The 18,814-nt window shown below is 50.8% G+C and overlaps 1 protein-coding gene across 3 annotated transcripts in view; it reads left to right on the plus strand.

Moving 5' to 3' along the window:
• The window catches only part of ATXN1 (ataxin 1), a 253,090-nt gene that overhangs the window by 224,796 nt on the left and 9,480 nt on the right, over window positions 1–18,814 (plus strand). For all 3 annotated transcript variants that reach the window (XM_049654860.1, XM_049654861.1, XM_049654859.1), the window contains one exon: window positions 5,776–7,822. In XM_049654860.1, the coding sequence (XP_049510817.1) occupies window positions 5,936–7,822 (1,887 nt within the window). In that variant the 5' untranslated portion in view covers window positions 5,776–5,935. The remainder of the gene's footprint in view (window positions 1–5,775; window positions 7,823–18,814) is intronic.

The following is an 18,814-nucleotide window of genomic DNA, read 5'->3' on the forward strand; positions in this document are numbered from 1 at the left end:
GATACCTTAGGACGCATCTTGCTAACAGATGCACCAAGTAAATCCCGATAAAGCCCAGATGCTCAAAGAACACAGTTCAAACTATGGCCGCTGGATGCTGAGAGGCCGGGTGTAGTTCCCCAGAAAGGCGCTTGGTGGCGCTACTCACGCTGTTCAGGGTGCGCGCTGCCTTCACAACAGCTCACGGCAAGACAGGTGCTGAACGCTGGGGGTTTTTGGTTTTTTGTGGTTTTTTTTTTTTTTTTTTTTTTGCTTTTCGCCTTTTTTGCAAAAGCAAAATCCTCTTTGGAATGCTTTCGGTTTGCAAAAGCAGGTGCTAACGTAGGTCTTTAGTAAAAGCCAAGTGTAAGGCAAACTTTGACAAAGTGGAGGATACCTGTGTCTGAATATTAATCGCAATAATATAGGAAACGTCTCTTCTAGCTTTCTGTTACCTCTAACCACGATTTTTTTAACGCTAATAAAATGTTGGGCAGAATAGAACTAAAAATAGAGTTCTGGCATACCATTTGCTCCACAGTGACACTGAACAGTTAGAGCCTACTGTCCATGTTTGAACTAAGGTGAGTCTCCGATGAATGAATCTGTGACCCACTTCCCTCGGGGCACGCTTGTCCCATCCACTGTGAAGGTAGCTAATTGTGCGGTCATCCCTCCCTAACCCCTCTCCATCCTGGAAGCCCCACGGATGACAGAGTTAGGCCTGCTTTTCATAGTTAACCTGAATGAAGAACCGTGTGGAGTCAACTACCTACGCCTTCCAGTTTAGCAGTAGAACAGAAAGGACGCTGGCAAGCCAGGACTTCGAGAATCCTGGCGGAGCCCCGGTGACCTCCCCTGTCATGGCCAGGCGTCCTGTCTCCTAAATGGTCCCGCAGTTCTTCCAGAACTGACCCAGATTCATCAGTTCATGCCTCTCTCGTGCGCAGACGTGCGTGTCCCACAGCCATGGGATCCGCTCAAGCTCAGAAACTCACACAGTTGGGTGTGCCGGGCAGAGCAGTTCCGTTTACAGCCATGACCTGGGAGAGCAGTTTTAGGACTGTATGTATCCAAATCCTAGGAGTGGCTCCCGTTGAAAGCAGTTGTTATTTACAGGACTTGGACTCCATGGGGACACATTCCCACATCCTCCAGCTCAGAAGCATCTCATTTTCCTATCATTTCTGAAAGACCGTAATGGGGGAAGTCTTTTTGAATTATAGCGAAGATGTAAGTGTGGGGCTTCTTTCGTTAAATTTTGTTTTGCGTCTTGATGATTGAGTCTCATATGAAATTGATGATAACAGCTTTTTTAAAGTGCGTTTCCATATATTTTGTGAAGACACAAAGAACAGGAAGAAAAGGAGCGTTTGTTACTTAGAACTCTATTGAGTCTCAGTGACCCCCAAACAAACACCGGCATATTTCCTAAATATTAGCTGCTTATCGCCAAGGCTCCATCCAGTCTGCGTTTGCTTTCTCAACACCCCCTTCATCAGAAAGAGAGGCTAGAGAAGTTTAATTTGCTTAGAAGCTTATGATTAGAAAATTTAATCTCATACCTGAGTTTCTGAAACCTTCCCGTGCATACGAATCATCTGGCAATCTTGTTAAAATGCAGATTCTAAATCAGGAGGGCTGGGTGGGGCCTGGGATCCTACATTTCTAAAGTTGTCGGGGCTACTGGTGTTGTTGGTTTGAGTCCTGCACTCTGGAGAGCAAAGCCTTATTACACCGAGTTAAACGATAAAATACGAATAGGGCAATAGGTTAAAATGTAGATGAGCGGAGATTCTCAGGCAAACCGTATGTGGTTCAACCCTCAATAACTTTGTCTCGATTCATCCAGCAACTTTCTTAATAATAATGTTTGAACAATAGGACGTGTATATACGGTTCTTTGGGAACTTAACGTTTAGAAAATAGTGTGTGGCCTCATGTCGTGAAGAAATCTTTCTGTTGTTCATCCAGAAGTGAGCCCCCCAGGGGCCCAGCTAAACTATTGTGTTTCAGCCCCAAGAAGGTGATTAGGGACACAGAGGCCATTTGTCTGCAGCTAGAAAAAGACGCTACAAGGGAAAAATTCCACTCTCCTTTTTTTCTCTGTTTCTCTTTTTTTTTTTAAATCTCTTTCTCACTCCCTTCCTTTTCCCTTCTCTGCTTTTCCACCTTCGTGTTATATACCTCTCCATTCTTTCAATTCCATGAAGAATCAAACCCCGTTACCGGGGACCTGGTGGCAAACCGTGGCGCCCTCTGGTGGTTCTCTGAAAACACAGCAAGGCTCAATCCCTCCCCTCGCAGTGCTTCCTGATGGCAGCTTCAGATAGTACAGAGCTAGTGGGCACGGAGATGGGACACATGTCCCGGAATTGGAGAGCCCCGTCTCCTCCAAGCTGCAGTGGCAGATAGGAGACATTCTAAATTCTAAATGGAGGAGGAGGATGGGTTGAAATTTGTATCAGTCTGGCTCTAGGTCGCTCCAGCTCCCGTGGTAATCTCTGGATCCTTGATTTATCATTAGTATTATCTGCAAAAGACATTTATCAATGGCTCGCTTTTCAGAAGAATAAATTTGAATCTGTGCATTAAGGCCAATATGTCCTGGTGGTCCATTAGCAGAAGACCAGCCCTGGAGTCTGTACAGAGATCTTTAGGGCCAGCTAAGCCAGTGTCTCTCAAATAAACACTATAAATAAACTAAGGCACTACTGAGAACCAAGTCAGCATTCCTTTTCAGATTCACTAAAGCTGGGCTCTTTAAGAAGTACCTTCAGAGGGGGTTTCTGGTTTGGGGTATTGTGCATTCGGTTGTACAGGCAATTTTACATTTGCATTGCTAATGGACCTCTTCTGAATGTGTTTGACATTTTGCTTGGCTTTGAAAGGACTTTTATGCTGCTGCTCTTTCTTCCCTCGAGCTGCCTTGGGCTAATTAACCTATTCCCTTACTGGCTGGGCCTACTATATGCAAATGTTCTCATTTTGGATTCTGACATATCACTCTTGCATGAACATCCCTAATGAAATCCTGTGGGGTTTTATGGGAGCAGTGCTACTGTGGAACCAGCAGGGGGCGCGTGGAACGGTTTGCTTTGAGTGGCTCTAAATGACTTTGCTAGTTGATGTGGGAAAGTGGGAGTTAGACAATTCTTTAAGTGACTCTTGAGATCTAAAGCTAAAAGATCATTGTCAGCACTTGTTCAGCAGCCAGAAGGGGCAACTGATTTTTTTTATAAGTTTGTGATTTAATTTTATTCTGTCATTGTTTTAAACGTAGCACTGGCCTCCTGATTGATTTGCAAACATTGTGCGTAAATTATGTGCTGCACTGTTTATAAAAGAAGGCTACACAGAGCACGGTTATTCTGAACGTATAAAAGCCCTAGGTCGGGAGGGGAAATAAGTGACATCATTTCTTCAACACAGGTATTTCTCCGGCATGAACGTACTAGATCTTTGCACTTTGTTTTTTGTTTCCATCCCGGGCTTTAAAGTGCCTCTCATGTCAAATGAGAAACCCTGTTCTTATTGAAATGACCTTTGATGTTGAGACCCCAAATTTACAAACTTCCACCTCGTGTGCCCCTGTCCACCACCATTAAGGACAGGCACTGTCTTTTGAATAATCTTTTTATTGCGATGTTTGGTGACGATGTTGAAGCAAGAGTAACAATGGCCGCTAAAATCATCGGCCAAAAAAAAGGTTACCGATTAGGCTGGGGTAGTGCAGCTACATAGGAGAGATGGGGATAAGCTGGTACAGGCAAGAGGAGAGAAAAGAGGCCGTGTGACGGTGGGGATGCCCCATTGCTTCAGCGTCAGCAGGGATCAGATGCCGAAGGCTGCCTGCTGCCTTGTCGTGCTTGTTTTAAAATCAGAGTGTACAAGGGGCACCGGGGTGGCTCAGTCGGTGAGGCGTCTGACCTCCGCTCAGGCCACGGCCTTGCGGTCTGTGGGTTTGAGCCCCTTGTCAGGCCCTCTGCGGTCAGCACTGAGCCTGCTTCGGGTACTCGTGTCCCCTCTCTCTCCGCTCCTCCCCCACTTGTGCTGTCTCTCTCTGAAAAATAAAAGAAAGTAAAACAAAAAAAACAAATAAATAAAATAAGTAAACGATGGGGCGCCTGGGTGGCTCAGTCTGTTAAGCGTCCGACTTTGGCTCAGGTCATAGTCTCACAGTTCATGAGTTCGAGCCCCACGTTGGGCTCTGTGCTGACAGCTGGGAACCTGGAGCCTGCTTCGGATTCTGTGTCTCCCTCTCTCTCTGCCCCTCCCCCACTCATGCTCAGTCTCTCTCCTCTCTCTCTCTCTCTCTCAAAAATAAATAAAGATTAAAAAATGTTTATAAAATCAGATTGTAGAAAAGAGGGTCTGGGTAGGAGAAATGCTAAAACCCAAAGCCCTGTGCCTCAGTTTCCCAGGATGCCCGCACGTGACAGTGCTTGTGTCTACAGCTGGTGCCTGCAAGGGGCACTCGCATCGGCTCATTAGCCCGGTTCCTGTTGGTCCCACTGATGCACTGCCTGTTGCCAGTGGGTGTCTATCTGCCCACACAGTCACGGTGACTCCAAGTTCACCGGCCACTGAGGGACTGAGATATATGTATGTAACTGGCTCCCAGCCCACTATTTATAGATCGCGATTGAGGCGCATGGGGCTGATTGATCTGAAAAGAGGTTTCATCTCTAGGGTTAATGGCGGGTTGACCTTTTCCAAGGAGAAAGGGAGGGAGCTGGTGTGAAGAGAAAATTCAGAGACTACATGGAAAGAGAGAGAGAGAGAGAGAGAGAGAAAGAAAGGAAAGAAAGAGAGAGAGAGAGAGAGAAAGAAAGGAAAGAAAGAAAGAAAGAAAGAGAAAGAAAGAAAGAAAGAATAACCGTCATGAAGGAGAAACCTTCAACGTAGCCTCCCTATTAGCGCACTTTTTTTGTGTGTGTAACCATAACCATATTCATTTTTTAACTGTCTCACAGATTTCTTTTGGCTTTCTGTTACCCTATGAGTAGCTGTACTGGGAATTCTTTGGAAACTTGTAGAGAACAAGATTATTTTTGGCTGCCTCTGCTGAGTTGGCATGTGGTACTGTGCATGTGTGCGAGGGAAGAGAGAGTGGCTTTGGACCAGAGTGTGGACCCTGACTCAGGCAGAACCTTTGAGTAGGAGCCCCGGCAGGTGAGGCATCAGACCTTACACCTGAAGCTGACCCGGCACTACCCCCCCCACCCCCCCCCCTTCCCCCTACGAAAGACCGCCGGCGCCCCCCCGCCCCCCCCCCCCCACGGGCTCCCGACCTCCGCCAACCCCAGACCTTACACCTGAAGGTGGCCTGGGACCCCTCCCCCACTCCTCACCTGCTCCTTCCCAGCACCTGCATCTGAGGCTGACTTCCCCTAATGTCGCCCTTCCTGTGGGCTTCTCTGGATTTCCCAGCAAGGCAAAGAAGAGGTAAAGAAGGGACCAGCATTTCTGAAAAGGAAATTTAAGAAGCAAATCATCTCCCCTGTAAGAAGCAAAGAAAATAGGGAGAGAGGGTATTGAGAAACGCAGAGGGTCTTAGGGGAGCTGTTCATGCCATCAGAAGGTATCTGCTGTGAGGTTCTGACCTCCCGGTTTCCTCGCGTTTACCTGATGTGCTCTCCAACGTGGCCAGTGTTTTCATGGGCTTTCATGCTGGGGCCCGTGATCAGGTTTTGGGGAATTCACGTGGAAGCCAGAGGCCTAGTCTCAGTCTGATGTTCTGATTTCCTTTCCCTCCTCTTCCCCTCGCCCCCCACCCTGTCTGCCTCTTCCCAGATTCCAGAGCTGCTGCGGGCCGATCGCACCCACGGGGAGATGATTCCTCATGAAGAGCCTGGATCCCCTACAGAAATCAAATGTGACTTTCCATGTATCAGACTAAAACCAGAGCCAGCCAGACAGTGAAACAGTCACCGTGGAGGGGGGACGGCGAAAAATGAAATCCAACCAAGAGCGGAGCAACGAATGCCTGCCTCCCAAGAAGCGCGAGATCCCCGCCACCAGCCGGCCTTTGGAGGAGAAGGCCGCCGCGGCGCCCAGCGACAACCACCGGGCGGAGGCCGTGGCATGGCTCCCCGGCAACCCGGGGGGCCGCGGCCACGGGGGCGGCAGGCACGGCCCGGCGGGGGCCCCGGTGGAGCTGGGTTTACAGCAGGGAATAGGTTTACACAAAGCGCTGTCCGCGGGGCTGGACTACTCCCCGCCCAGCGCGCCCAGGTCCGTGCCGGCGACCACCACGCTGCCCGCCGCGTACCCTCCCCCGCAGTCGGGGACGCCGGTGTCCCCCGTGCAGTACGCTCACCTGCCGCACACTTTCCAGTTCATCGGGTCCTCCCAGTACAGCGGGCCCTACGCCGGGTTCATCCCTTCGCAGCTGATCTCCCCGACGGCCAGCCCCGTCACCAGTGCCGTGGCCTCGGCCGCGGGGGCCACCACTCCATCCCAGCGCTCCCAGCTGGAAGCCTATTCCACTCTGCTGGCCAACATGGGCAGTCTGAGCCAAGCCTCGGGACACAAGGCTGAGCAGCAGCACCTGGGCAGGACGTCGGGGCTCGGCCCCCCGGGGTCCCCCCCTCCCACCCAGCAAAACCAGTACGTGCACATCTCCAGCTCTCCGCAGAGCGCCGGGCGCACGGCGTCCCCTCCGGCCATCCCCGTCCACCTGCACCCGCACCAGACGATGATCCCACACACGCTCACCCTGGGGCCCTCCCCCCAGGTCGTAGTGCAATACACCGACTCCGGCGGCCACTTCGTCCCGCGGGAGGCCGCCAAGAAAGCCGACAGCGGCAGGCTGCAGGCCATGCAGGCCAAGGAGCTCCTGAACGGCGAGATGGAGAAGGGCCGCAGGTACGGGGCCCCGAGCTCCGCCGACCTGGGCCTGGTGAAGGCCGGGAAGTCGCTTCCTCACCCGTACGAGTCCAGGCACGTGGTGGTGCACCCGAGCGCCGCGGACTACGGCGGTCGGGACTCCTCGGGGGTCCGGGCCTCTGTGATGGTCCTGCCCACCAGCAGCGCGCCCGCCGCCGACCTGGAGGTGCAGCCGGTCACGCACCGGGAGGCCTCGCCCTCCACCCTCAACGACAAAAGCGGCCTGCATCTAGGGAAGCCCGGGCACCGGTCCTACGCGCTGTCACCCCAACAGGCCCTGGGCCCCGAAGGCGTGAAGGCCGCCGCCGTCGCCACGCTGTCCCCCCACACGGTCATCCAGACCACACACAGCGCCTCGGAGCCACTCCCGGTCGGACTGCCGGCCACCGCCTTCTACGCGGGGACCCAAGCGCCGGTCATCGGCTACCTGAGCAGCCAGCAGCAGGCGATCACGTACGCCGGCAGCCTGCCCCAGCACCTGGTGATCCCCGGCACGCAGCCCCTGCTCATCCCGGTCGGCGGCGCCGACGTGGAGGGCTCGGGAGCCGCCCCCGCCATCGCCACGTCGTCGCCCCAGTTCGCGGCAGTGCCTCACACGTTCGTCACCACCGCCCTCCCCAAGAACGAGAACTTCAGCCCGGAGGCCCTGGCCACGCAGGCCGCCTACCCAGCCATGGTGCAGGCCCAGATCCACCTGCCCGTGGTGCAGTCCGTGGCGTCCCCCGCCGCCGCGCCCCCCACGCTGCCCCCCTACTTCATGAAAGGCTCCATCATCCAGTTGGCCAACGGGGAGCTGAAGAAGGTGGAGGACTTGAAGACAGAAGACTTCATCCAGAGCGCCGAGATCAGCAGCGACCTGAAGATCGACTCCAGCACCGTGGAGAGGATCGAGGACAGCCACCACCCGGGCGTGGCGGTGATACAGTTTGCCGTCGGGGAGCACCGAGCACAGGTAACCTTCACCCCCTCCCCCTGCGCGTGCGCGCGCACACACACAGTCATGCGGTCCTCCCTGGTTTCCCCGGCAACATGAGCCTCTTCCAAGAGGCAGACTGCAACGGGCTGTGCGGAGAATTGAGGGTTTTCCTTCACCCCTAGACTCTGCAGGACCATCACCTTTCCCAGCCAGGTTCTAAGCCCCAACGCCCCAGGGCACTCGTTTGTAAGGAATTCACTTCTGTGCTCCTAGACGGGAGGGCTTAGGAAAGGTACCGTCCTCCAGAAGATTAGAAAAATCACCACTGGGCGTGTTTTTGTTTTTGTTTTTGTTTTTGTTTTTTATTCTGTAGTTTAGATGAGGAACCTCGAGTGCGAAACGCGGCCGGCAGGCTCAAGCCTTTCTAGGGGTCACTGTGCCCTTCTTCTGTGCCAGGAAAAGGCAGTGCTGGTCCGGGTGGGCACCTTAGACAGAGTCCCCACGTCCCATTCCAACATCCGTGTTTTAAAATGTTATTACTCTTTAGGTGTGGGGAGGCTGACAGATGGGGGGCACAGCCGCCATTGAAAGGTGGCTTGTTCTACTCGGATCCCAAGAAGATGGGCACGCCACATGGGGAATCGCCAGAGTCAGTCAGGAGGCAGGGGGACGAGCAGGGAACATGGGCAAGAGCCTTTATTGTGGGAAGGAACGAGCAGGCTTAGGATTGGCTGGTGTGGATAATTTCAGGGGGCTCTGGGGCAGAGCTGCCCCTGGGTGTCTGCTACCTGGGCCTGGGGTGATTGGGGCAGGTGGATAGGGGCCCCGAGGTGAAAGCCCAGTAGAGGCGGTGGTTGGGGGTGTGGGTTTTTGGTTTGCATGTGAAGATGTCTCTCCCAGGCAAGGAATCGGCTAACCCTGGGAGGGGCATCCCCTCTAGAGGCAGCAAGGCTCCCAGATGTCAAAGCATCGGAAGGTAGAAAGTAAAAGGCACAGTTAACATAGTCCCAGAATCCCAGGTGATCTCCTGGGCTCACGGTAAACAGGAACCACCAGCAGTAAATGCAGTCGTGGTGAGTCGCGTTAAAGCCTGGAACTATTATTGACTCTCTTAATTTCCGTGGGCTCCTTCCGTGCACTCTTTTAAGTCTCTTAAATCACCTGAACACCTTTATTCCGTGGCCCATTGATATAAAGCACTGTCCAGGTGGCTTGGAGTCCAGCAGGTGTGGCCTCCAGGCTGGGAGCTTCTTCGGCCGTTGAGCCCAGATCTCCTGGGAATGTTTCCATTGAGGACTTTGAAAAACCCCAGAGGTGACAGCGCCGCCCTCACGTTTGAATTGAAAACGGTCATAGTGTAGCTGATATTTGGGACATTCAAAAATAAGTAAAAAATAAATAAATAAGACAAATTAGTTCATGGTCTAAATTGTTTTGAGCAGACTTTTAAGAGATCAAGTTTTAGGGGAGGGGGGATTTTCGAGGGTTTTCCAGAAGGGCTTGGGAGTGACCAGATGTCAGGTCTCGCACAGTGTCAGGGGGCCTGCAATGCCAAGAGCTTTTAGCCCCCAAAGATTTCTGTTTTATGGTACAGCGTCACCACTATAGGCTTGCGGTCTTTGGTTCGGGACCAAGTAAGATGTCTCAAAGTTCAGATTAAAAAAAAAATGCAAAACAGCAGGACTTTTCTTTTTTTTTTTAATTTTTAATGTTTTTATTTATTTTTGAGACAGAGAGAGACAGAGCATGAGTGGGGAAGGGGCAGAGAGAGAGGGAGACACATAATCTGAAGCAGGCTCCAGGCTCTGAGCTGTCAGCACAGAGCCCGCCGCGGGGCTCGAACTCACAGACTGTAAGATCGTGACCTGAGCTGAAGTCGGATGCTTAACCAACTGAGCCACCCAGGTACCCCAGCAGGACTTTTCTTTTAAGCGGCGTCATTATTTCGAACTCCCTCCCCGCCTGTGGTTGCCGCTCTCTCCCTCCTGCCTATGTAGTGTTGGAGGTGGGCACTGGAAGGAAAAAATGAGTTGTCTTGTAACAGGCTCCAGGTGAAGCATGGAAATAAGCAGGAATGCAAGTGAATGTGTTTTCTCATGGCACCTTTAATCCTTAAAGCGTTACTGTGAACGGGGGAAGGCACAGGAAGAGGCGTTACTTGGAAATGCTCCTGGTTTGCACGTGAACCTCTCTCACCCCGAGAATACAGAACGGCTCCAGCCGTTCTCATGGCCAAGGGCTTCCCAGGCCTCTTTAGCTCTCGAATCAACCAGGCAGTTCTGGAGAGGAAGCATCTCTATGTTTTCCCTGCCCGATACTTTGCACAACGGACGCTCGCATGATAGAGTCACCGGCTTCCCTGTGAGTCCCATTTCCTCCGGCAGCCAGACCACGGGTCTCTTTGCCTATACACGACCAAGGTGCAAATGAGGAGGTAGGAGATTTATCATGGCCTGTTCGCAGGTCTGTCCGGGCAGCCCCGCGCGGGGGTGTCGCGTGCCGGGAAGGACGGCTGCCTGCTCAAAAGGTGGCTTGGTTTTTGAGCTGTAAAAACAAAAGTGCAAGGCCCCCGACACAGCCAGTGATGTGTCGCTTTCCCCAGAAGCCTATCAGAAACAGGCTGACATCATCACTGCTAAAATACTCCACCAGCTGTGTTTGCCACTGGTGACAGGAGAGAATCAGAGAGAAAGCGAGAGGGGGGAAGGAGGAGGGGAGCCAGGGAAGTGATAGCTGGATGTAATTTACGTTCCAAGGGCCGAGAACTTTCCTCCCTCATCCGTGTGGCGCTGAGGATTTTTCTGCCCCCACCCAGGCCTGGAGAATCAGCCGTGTCTTCCCGACTGGCTAGAAATCACTAATGCACCCACGGGGAGATGTAGGAATGTGCCAAGTGTTTAACTTAACTAGCAAAAAAAAATCACCAAATTGATTGGGGAAGTGGTGGGAGGTGGGATGGTTTTCTACACCCCAGATGGATGGCTCTATGACTCCGGGCTTTAAATCCTGCGTGGAAGGGCTGCTTGACCTCAGACAATCCACCACGAGCCTCCCCTTTGGACGCAGCGGGCCACGGTGGGGAAGGCCCGGGCCTGGTCGCCCACGAGACGTGTTGCTTTCCCCTTGAGCCATGGCTTTTCTCATCCCCGAGACAGGCAAATGATTCCTCGTACGAGGGGCGCACTCTCTTTTTGTGATCCTGGGCTTCTCTGCCTCGCAGCACAGAGCTTCTAGAAACTACCCACCTTGGCCCGGCGAGCCAAAAATCCACACGGGGACACTGAGGGCATCTCTGCTGACCTCGTGCTCGTAATCAGCACCAAGACCTCATGGGAACCAAACCAGCCCGTGTGAAACTGAGAGGTTTCTCGTTTGGCTGATTATTTGGAGGAGCTGAACTAATTACCGTTGTAGCAAGACGCCCCCAGTGTCGTCTCCAGCTGAAGCTGCAAACGAGGCGGCGTAGGAGAAAAACACTGCTGCCTGTTTGTCCCTGTCCCCGTGGCTCTGCCATATCCAGCGTGGTCATTCTCTCTGCCCAGGCAGCGTCTTTGCCCCCTGTGCCCAGCCCGCTGCCGTGGGAGAAGACAAAGGGGACTTCAGGTGTGATCCGGCCTCTCGGTGGGCACTCTGGGTCTCCTTCCTCGTGTTCTGCAGCACAGGTAGCACACTGCACCCCAGACAGGAGAGCCCCCCGCCCCTGCTGCCCTCACGCTTGGTGATCCTGCGTCACAGCCCCGGTGGACGACAGAATCGCTTTCCTCGGGCCTCACTCCCAAATATAACAATCCACTTGAAAATCTTTTCCAGGATGGAGCCTGTAAGTCTGTGGCGAGTCCCAGAGGGGACCCCCAGCACTAGCGTGAGCCAGCGAGGTTCGCTAAGAGAATGGGGCGTCCTCTGCGTGGGAAGCAAGTTAGCTGGTAGGAAGATGCAGGATCTACAGGTAAAAGTACCTGAGTCAGATCGGCCTTCCACTCCAACAATAGTGCAGGGACCTTGTGCACATTGGGCACAAGTGAGTGCACAGAGTGCACAGTGTCTCAGCCTTCCAGTCGGCTCTCGTGGTGGGAGGAATTAGGGTTGTTGTAAGGATTAAAGAAAATGTTTTCAAAGGAACCAGCACAATATGTAACGCCCAGCGGGCCCTTGAGAATATTACTGTCCCTCCCTTTTTCCAACTTATGTGGCTTTGGCCCTGAGAAGTGAAAAGTTAGCTTCGGAAAAATAAATGAAAGGCTTCACGCTCTGAAAACAATTTATGGGGCGCCTGGGTGGCTCAGTCTGTTGAGCGTCCAACTTCAGCTCAGGTCATGATCTCACGGTTCATGGGTTCGAGCCCCTCATCGGGCCCTGTGCTGACAGCTCGGAGCCTCGGATTCTGTGTCTCCCTCTCTTGCTCTGCGCCTCCCCCGCTCACGCTCTGTCTCTGTCTCTCAAAAATAAATAGATGTTAAAAACTTAAAAATAAAATAAAAAGAATTTATGGAAGGGGAGGCAGTCTAGAAACAGTCCAGAAAGAAGGGTGACGTTCTCTTAACACGCGCAATAAGCCGTTTTTACCCTGCCTGTATTCCTGGGGTGTATTCCCATGAGTGGCCCCCCTGAGCACCCTACCACAATTCCTCCAAGGAAGCCTAAATGACCTGCTAGCCAGTATGCATAGAGACCAACTGTATTTTTCTGAGCATGAGCTGGACTGGAGGGATGCATTGGTGGCCCCGCCATCCACGCAGTAAGAGACCCGGAAATGGAGGTTTCGGGTGCCTCTCTTCTGCCAGGTGCCCGCTGGGGGAGCCCCTGCCCAGGACGGCCCCTCCCAGGGAGGCTTCTGGTTCCATCTGGCTCTGTCTGTGAGCAGTCTCCCCACACCCCTGTCTCGGGCTGCCCAGGCTCAACTTTGCTAAAGAGGGACACAAAGCTGGCACAAAGGAACTGTAGTAAATTTTATTTTAATTTTTTTAACGTTTATTTATTTTTGAGAGAGAGAGAGAGAAAGAGAGTGAGCTGGGGAGAAGCAGAGAGAGAGGGAGACACGGAATCCAAAAGCAGGCTCCAGGCTCCGAGCCGTCAGCACAGAGCCCGACATGGGGCTTGAACTCACGGACCGCGAGATCATGACCTGCGAGATCATGACCTGAGCCGAAGTCGGACGCTTAACCAACTGAGCCACCCAGGCGCCCCTCATTCCACTGTTTCTAACTCGACAGCTGTGTTGTGTGACTCATCAGTGGTAGCGTTGTGCTTTAATGGATTAGCTGGTGCCTAAAAATCGCCAGGGCCCTCGTGTGAGCAGCACAGAAGTCTGCCGAGTCCCCTAGCAGCCAAGGCAAACCGACCCGCCAACATTTCACGTGTGGGGCTTGGTGGGAATGAATCCTAACGTATCAAAAAAATAGATAGTGACCGCCCTGTGTGCCAAAGCCTGGAGCTGGACCTGTGGCCCGGTTATCGGTGCTAATCCTCCTCTCTGCCTGAGTTCCAGAAAGGCTCCGGCAGAGAAATAGCATCAAACCACAATTTGTTTATGTGTCTGCGTCCCCTTTAAAAAAAAAAAAAAAAAAAGGAAGGAAAAATGCTCTCCTTTAGCCTATGCGTGATATCAGTGCCCCCAACCAGGTGGTCTTACGTGTATTATTGAAGCAGCCTCTTGTTGTTGCTTATAGCCAGTTTTTAATTAATTAGGCTTTATTGTTGAAAGTAGTTTTAAGTTTGGGGGGGGTGCGGTGGAGCAGAAAGTACACAGATTCCCAGATACATAGTTTCCCCTGTTATTAAAATCTTGCTTCTACGTAGTGTTATTAAAATCTTGCTTCTACGTAGTACATTGGTTACGGTAGTCGGTAGTCGAGCCAGTGTTGATACGTGATTATGAACCTAAGTCAGTAGCTTTCATGAAGGCTCACTCTTTGTGCTCTACATTCTGTGGTTTTGGCAAATACCTAATGTCATGTATTCGGCATTCCTGTATCATCCAGAGTGGTTCCGCTGCCCCCAAAATCTATGTTTCACCTATGCGTGCTCCCTGTCTCCACCCCCGTCCTGGAGCCCTGACAACCACTGATCTTTTCACACGTCTGTAGTTCTGCCTTTTCCAGAATGTCATATAGCTGGAATCACACAGTATGTAGCCTTTTCAGACTGGCTTCTTTCCCTTGGCAATACGCATTTAAGGTTCTTCTATGTCTTTTAGTGGCTTTGAGACGGCATTTCTTTTTAGCCCTGAATAACATGTTGTTTTCCTAAGGCACGCTTTTTAAGACCCCGGGGGGGAAGGGCAAGTGGGATAGAATCTGTTACCCCAGTGACCTGTTGAGTCAGATCCTAAAGGGGCCTCCCCCGCAGAGGAGGCTCTGGGAGTCAGGCTGCAGTGTATGAGAAGAACCCAACGTATCATTCAGGATTTGTGTCTGGGGGTGTCTCTGAACCAGGGTGTGGGTTTACTGAAAACCCTGCAATGTTTCCACCAAAGCCTGAGTCAGGTTCCGTGTTTAATGTGATTAAATGTTTAAATAGAACACTCGCGGGGCGCCAGGGTGGCTCAGTCGGTTAAGCGGCTGACTTCAGCTCAGGTCACGATCTCGCGGTCCGTGGGTTCGAGCCCCGTGTTGGACTCTGGGCTGACGGCTCAGAGCCTGGAGCCTGCTTCCGATTCTGTGTCTCCCTCTCTCTCTGCCCCTCCCCCGTTCATGCTCTGTCTCTCTCTGTCTCAAAAATAAATAAACGTTAAAAAGAATTTTTTTTAAATAAATAAAAAAAATAAATAGAACACTCGATATTCTTCCACTCGACTGAAGAGTTGTGACTGCTTTTATTAGTGATTTTTAAACACCGAAATAAGTGGGTCTCTCACTTAGCCCTGCTAAGTGGATCATCACTCCAGCGTTGTCTGATTTTCTGGAGGTTGAGAAGGTAGGTAGTCATGCACACTGGCCTTCAAGGAAAGTAGATGGGCGCTTTTTTTTTTTTTTTTTTCCTGCTGGTAAAACAGGATCGAGAATTTCACTTGCGCACGAAGTTGGCGATTCCCAGCACAATAATTTCACCCAAAGCAAGACATGTTCGTGGAAGCCCAGCCTCTGAGAGATCTCATTGATCCCGGATATCGGCGGAGTTTGGGCCAGTGCCAAGCAAAAATGTTTTGTAAAACAGATGTCCTTCACATTTGTGAAGACAGGGAATTCTTGTGGAGGAAAGGGGAGACATATTTAAACAACAGACGTTTTGTTTTCTTTATATCTTGTTTTTGGTGATATGTACATATGTGTGTATATAGACAGAGCACCAATCTAAGATAGAAAGAGACAACCAAACGGCATAAATATGCCGCTCTGCATGCAGTGTTCAGATGCACTGGTAGTTGACTAAGTAGTTAAAGGAATTTTATTACACTTACACACAGAGGAGCTAAAAATGATCTTCAAAAGCCAGTCATTAGCCAGACCAGGAAGGTGACATTGAATAAATACTCATCAGCCCAGAAGTGAGGCTGCGTTGCCTCCCTGTCTTGATTCACCCGTCCTGAACAGAAATCGGAGGGGATTGTTTTAGAGGTTGGTTGAAGGGGGCTGAAGAGGTGGGGGGAGCGAGCAAAGGGGTGTGCCTGCCGCAGCAGGAGGAGGGCAGGAAAGGGTGGGAGAGGATGAGAGGTAACTCGCCCCTAAAAAGAAGGGTGCTGGCTACAAGGCCTCCAGACATGAAAGGCAGAGGGGCCTCAAGCTGACATAGGACAAAAGCTATTCATGGTCACATTTTATCCTGCAGACTGCTCAAAGTGTTTGGGAAAGAATGTATTTATGGGTTGAAAAAAAATGGGCTGTGGCGAGCTGCCAGAAGTTATGTAACGTGCTTCGGTTGTATATGACACTGCCCTCCTGAATATAGTTTCGTTGGGGTTTAATCAGAGACCGTTTGCACCCCGACATGATCATCAAATGAATTAGTGATCGTTAGCCCCTCTGAAAGAGCAAAAGGGAACCCAAGAGTGGAGAGAAGGTAACTGAAGTATGATTCGGTGAGGTCATGACCAGCCTGACAGGGGAGTGATGAGTTAAGGCAGCTATCGCTCAGCCCAGAAAGCTGCCTGTTCAGCGGGGAGCCAGACCCAGGGAAGGTTCTGCTCCTCTCCCTGGGGAGGACGAAAGTCCAATTTAGTCCCAGCTGGTGAAAACAAGCAAGGTCAGGCAGAGCCTTTCAGTGTCTAAACATTGACCTCTGTTGGCCAGTGGTGGCATTGCAGTGTTTTTACACACAGGAAGCAAACAGGGGGCTGAACATGCCAAAAAGTATCCCACACTCTGGGGATAGAACAGTTGAGCAAAACAGGCAACATCTCAGCACCCCCCCCACCCCCCCGGAGCATATGGTCTTAAGGGAGCCTGGGGGAGTCGGTAAAACAGGCAAACAAATGCATAAGCAAATTTGTATTTTGTTTTCATTTATTTTTTTATTTTTTAACATTTATTTATTAGAGAGAGAGAGAGAGAGAGAGAGCATTAGCGGAGAAGAGGCAGAGAGAGAGGGGGAGACACAGAATCTGAAGCAGGCTCCAGGCTCTGAGCTGTCAGCACAGAGCCTGACACAGGACTCGATCCCACGAACTGCAAGATCATGACCTGAGCTGAAGCCGGACTCTCAACCGACTGAGCCGCCCAGACGCCCCATCAGCAAATTTTTTAACTAATGCACCAAAAGATAAGAAGTGATAGGAGAAAAAATAAGACAGCCCAGAGAGGGTACGGATACTAGGGACGGAGGGTCATTACTTTAAATAACGGTCAGTGAAGCTGTCTCTGAAAAGGGGAATAGAAGACCATGGTCCACAGGGCAGAAAGGACTCCACATGGAGGGAACATCCAATGCCCAGACCCAGATGCTCAAGTGTCTTTAGAGTTAAAGGATCAACAAGGAGACAAGTGTCGCTATAGTGCAGTGAGTAGGGGCAGGGGCACACGCAGGCCACGTTGGGCTCGTCATGGCAGCTTTTTCTGCCAGGGAGAAGCTGGCTTGGCCAAGGCAGTGGTGGTGGAGGCAGTAAGAAATGGTCTCGTTCTGCATTTATTTGGAAGAGGGAACCAAGAGGATTTGCTTGTAATTTGGAGGTGTGCCATGTGCTAAAGAGCCCAGTACATTGTGACTCCCAGGCCTTTGAGTGGAACCCCTGGAAGATCGGGATGCCATTCACGGAGAGGGGGAAGAACAGAGCAGGCGCCATTGGGCAAGGGCACATCAGGAGGTCTATCTTGGACACGTAAAGCTTGAGTGGCCCATAGACACCCAAGTGGACGCCATCAGCTAACATGGTTGCCATTATCCAACTACGCCCTTGTGAAGTGACTTGTTTCATGTGCACGTCCTGCCTCCCCACTGAAGGCGAGAACTGGATCTTTAACCCCAGGAACTCTTCTCCAGTCCTTAACACTTAGCAGGGGCTCTGGGTTACGTAGTGAACGTGACTGCAACCTCTGGAGTGTGAATCCTTGATCAGTAATATTTTGAAGCTCTTGGTACCATAGGGAAGACCCACATGGGTCTCCAGGGCAAACAGTTCACATAGTCGTTGTTCTGGTTTAAAGTAACATCATGTCACCGAATCCCACCATCTATGTTTCATATGGAAAACAGTACCTGTTGGCAATGGCGGCGTGCTTTGAGGTAGATAATGCTCTTCGTCAAGGGAATTTCAAGCAGGTAGACCTTCCCACGTGTATTCTGATGGAAAAATCCCTTGGTGTGATTTCTTCAGGAACTATTAATGATCAGTTCACCTTTAAGAATGCTTACATCCTTCTGACAAACCCAATTATGCAATAAGAATAGGTTTGTTATGAATACTGTAGTGTGCTTATTTGAGATATGTACAACAAGAGTTTGACTTTCACCAAAGAGAGAGAAAATTCTTATTTTAGGGCACATATGCAGACAAAAAAAATGCATTATCTAGATAATTCAGTCTATGTAATTAGTGAGGATAAATCTTAGCGAGGATAAGTAATTAGTAATTAGTAAGGACAAAAAGAACATTTGGCCTAAGCCATGCAAGTCCACTGCTTACAATGATCAGATTATCGAATAGCCTTTTTTTAAAAAAAATATTTATTTATTTTTAAGAGACAAAGTGTGAGTGGGGAAGGGACAGAGACAGAGAGAGAGAGAGAGAGAGAGGGAGGGAGACACAGAATCCGAAGCAGGCTCCAGGCTCTGAGCTGTCAGCACAGAGCCCGATGCTATACGGGGCTCGAACCCACCAGCTGTGAGATCATGACCTGAGCCAAAGTTGGACGCTTAACCGACCGAGCCGCTCAGACACCCCTATTGAATAGTCTTTCTCCCCTAATTTGCGTAGACCCAGCTGAAGATGGGCGATGTGGCATCTTTTCCCAGGATAGCAGAGCTTCTCTGGGAAGAGCCAAAGCCAGAATTTAGGAGGAAGGGACCAAGAGCAAGCCTTTGAAGGGGCAGAGAAGATTTTCCCAAACCTATCCAGGTAGAAATAAATTCTATTATCATCAGCCCTTTAGTCCACATCTCAAATATTCTCCTCTCTCCTCCTCTCTTTTCTTACATGAGTTTTTAGGTTAGGCTGTTCAAGTTATAGACCACGTTGCAGCATTTAATTCTAAGATTTGCCTTTGGAGTTTTGAGATGAAAGAGTAATGAAGGGCTTTCAAAATGCCCCCAAACATTACGGTGTGTATAATGGGAAGCATATGGATCTGCGTCATAGCTGTTGGAATCGTCAGTGATGTTACCTCTTATAAAGGCCTCGAAGACAAGCTCTTCTTAAAAATTAGTCAACAGATACTTGGTAACGTGTAGACGTTTGCAGTGAGATTGGTTTACGCGTAGACAGTAAATGTTGTATTCAGAATATGAACTCTTGGCTGCTCTGAGGAGTTTCTAGAATATGGCTCCCACACCAGGAACCTGTCCATTAGTAGATGTTGGGCTGTCTGTCAGCAAGGAGACAGACTCTACCCAGTAGAAGGGATCATCTAGGAAAAGGCAAAGCCAAAAAAGAGGCCATTG

The sequence above is a fragment of the Panthera uncia genome (assembly GCF_023721935.1).
Source record: "Panthera uncia isolate 11264 chromosome B2 unlocalized genomic scaffold, Puncia_PCG_1.0 HiC_scaffold_25, whole genome shotgun sequence".
Classification (NCBI taxonomy): domain Eukaryota; kingdom Metazoa; phylum Chordata; class Mammalia; order Carnivora; family Felidae; genus Panthera; species Panthera uncia.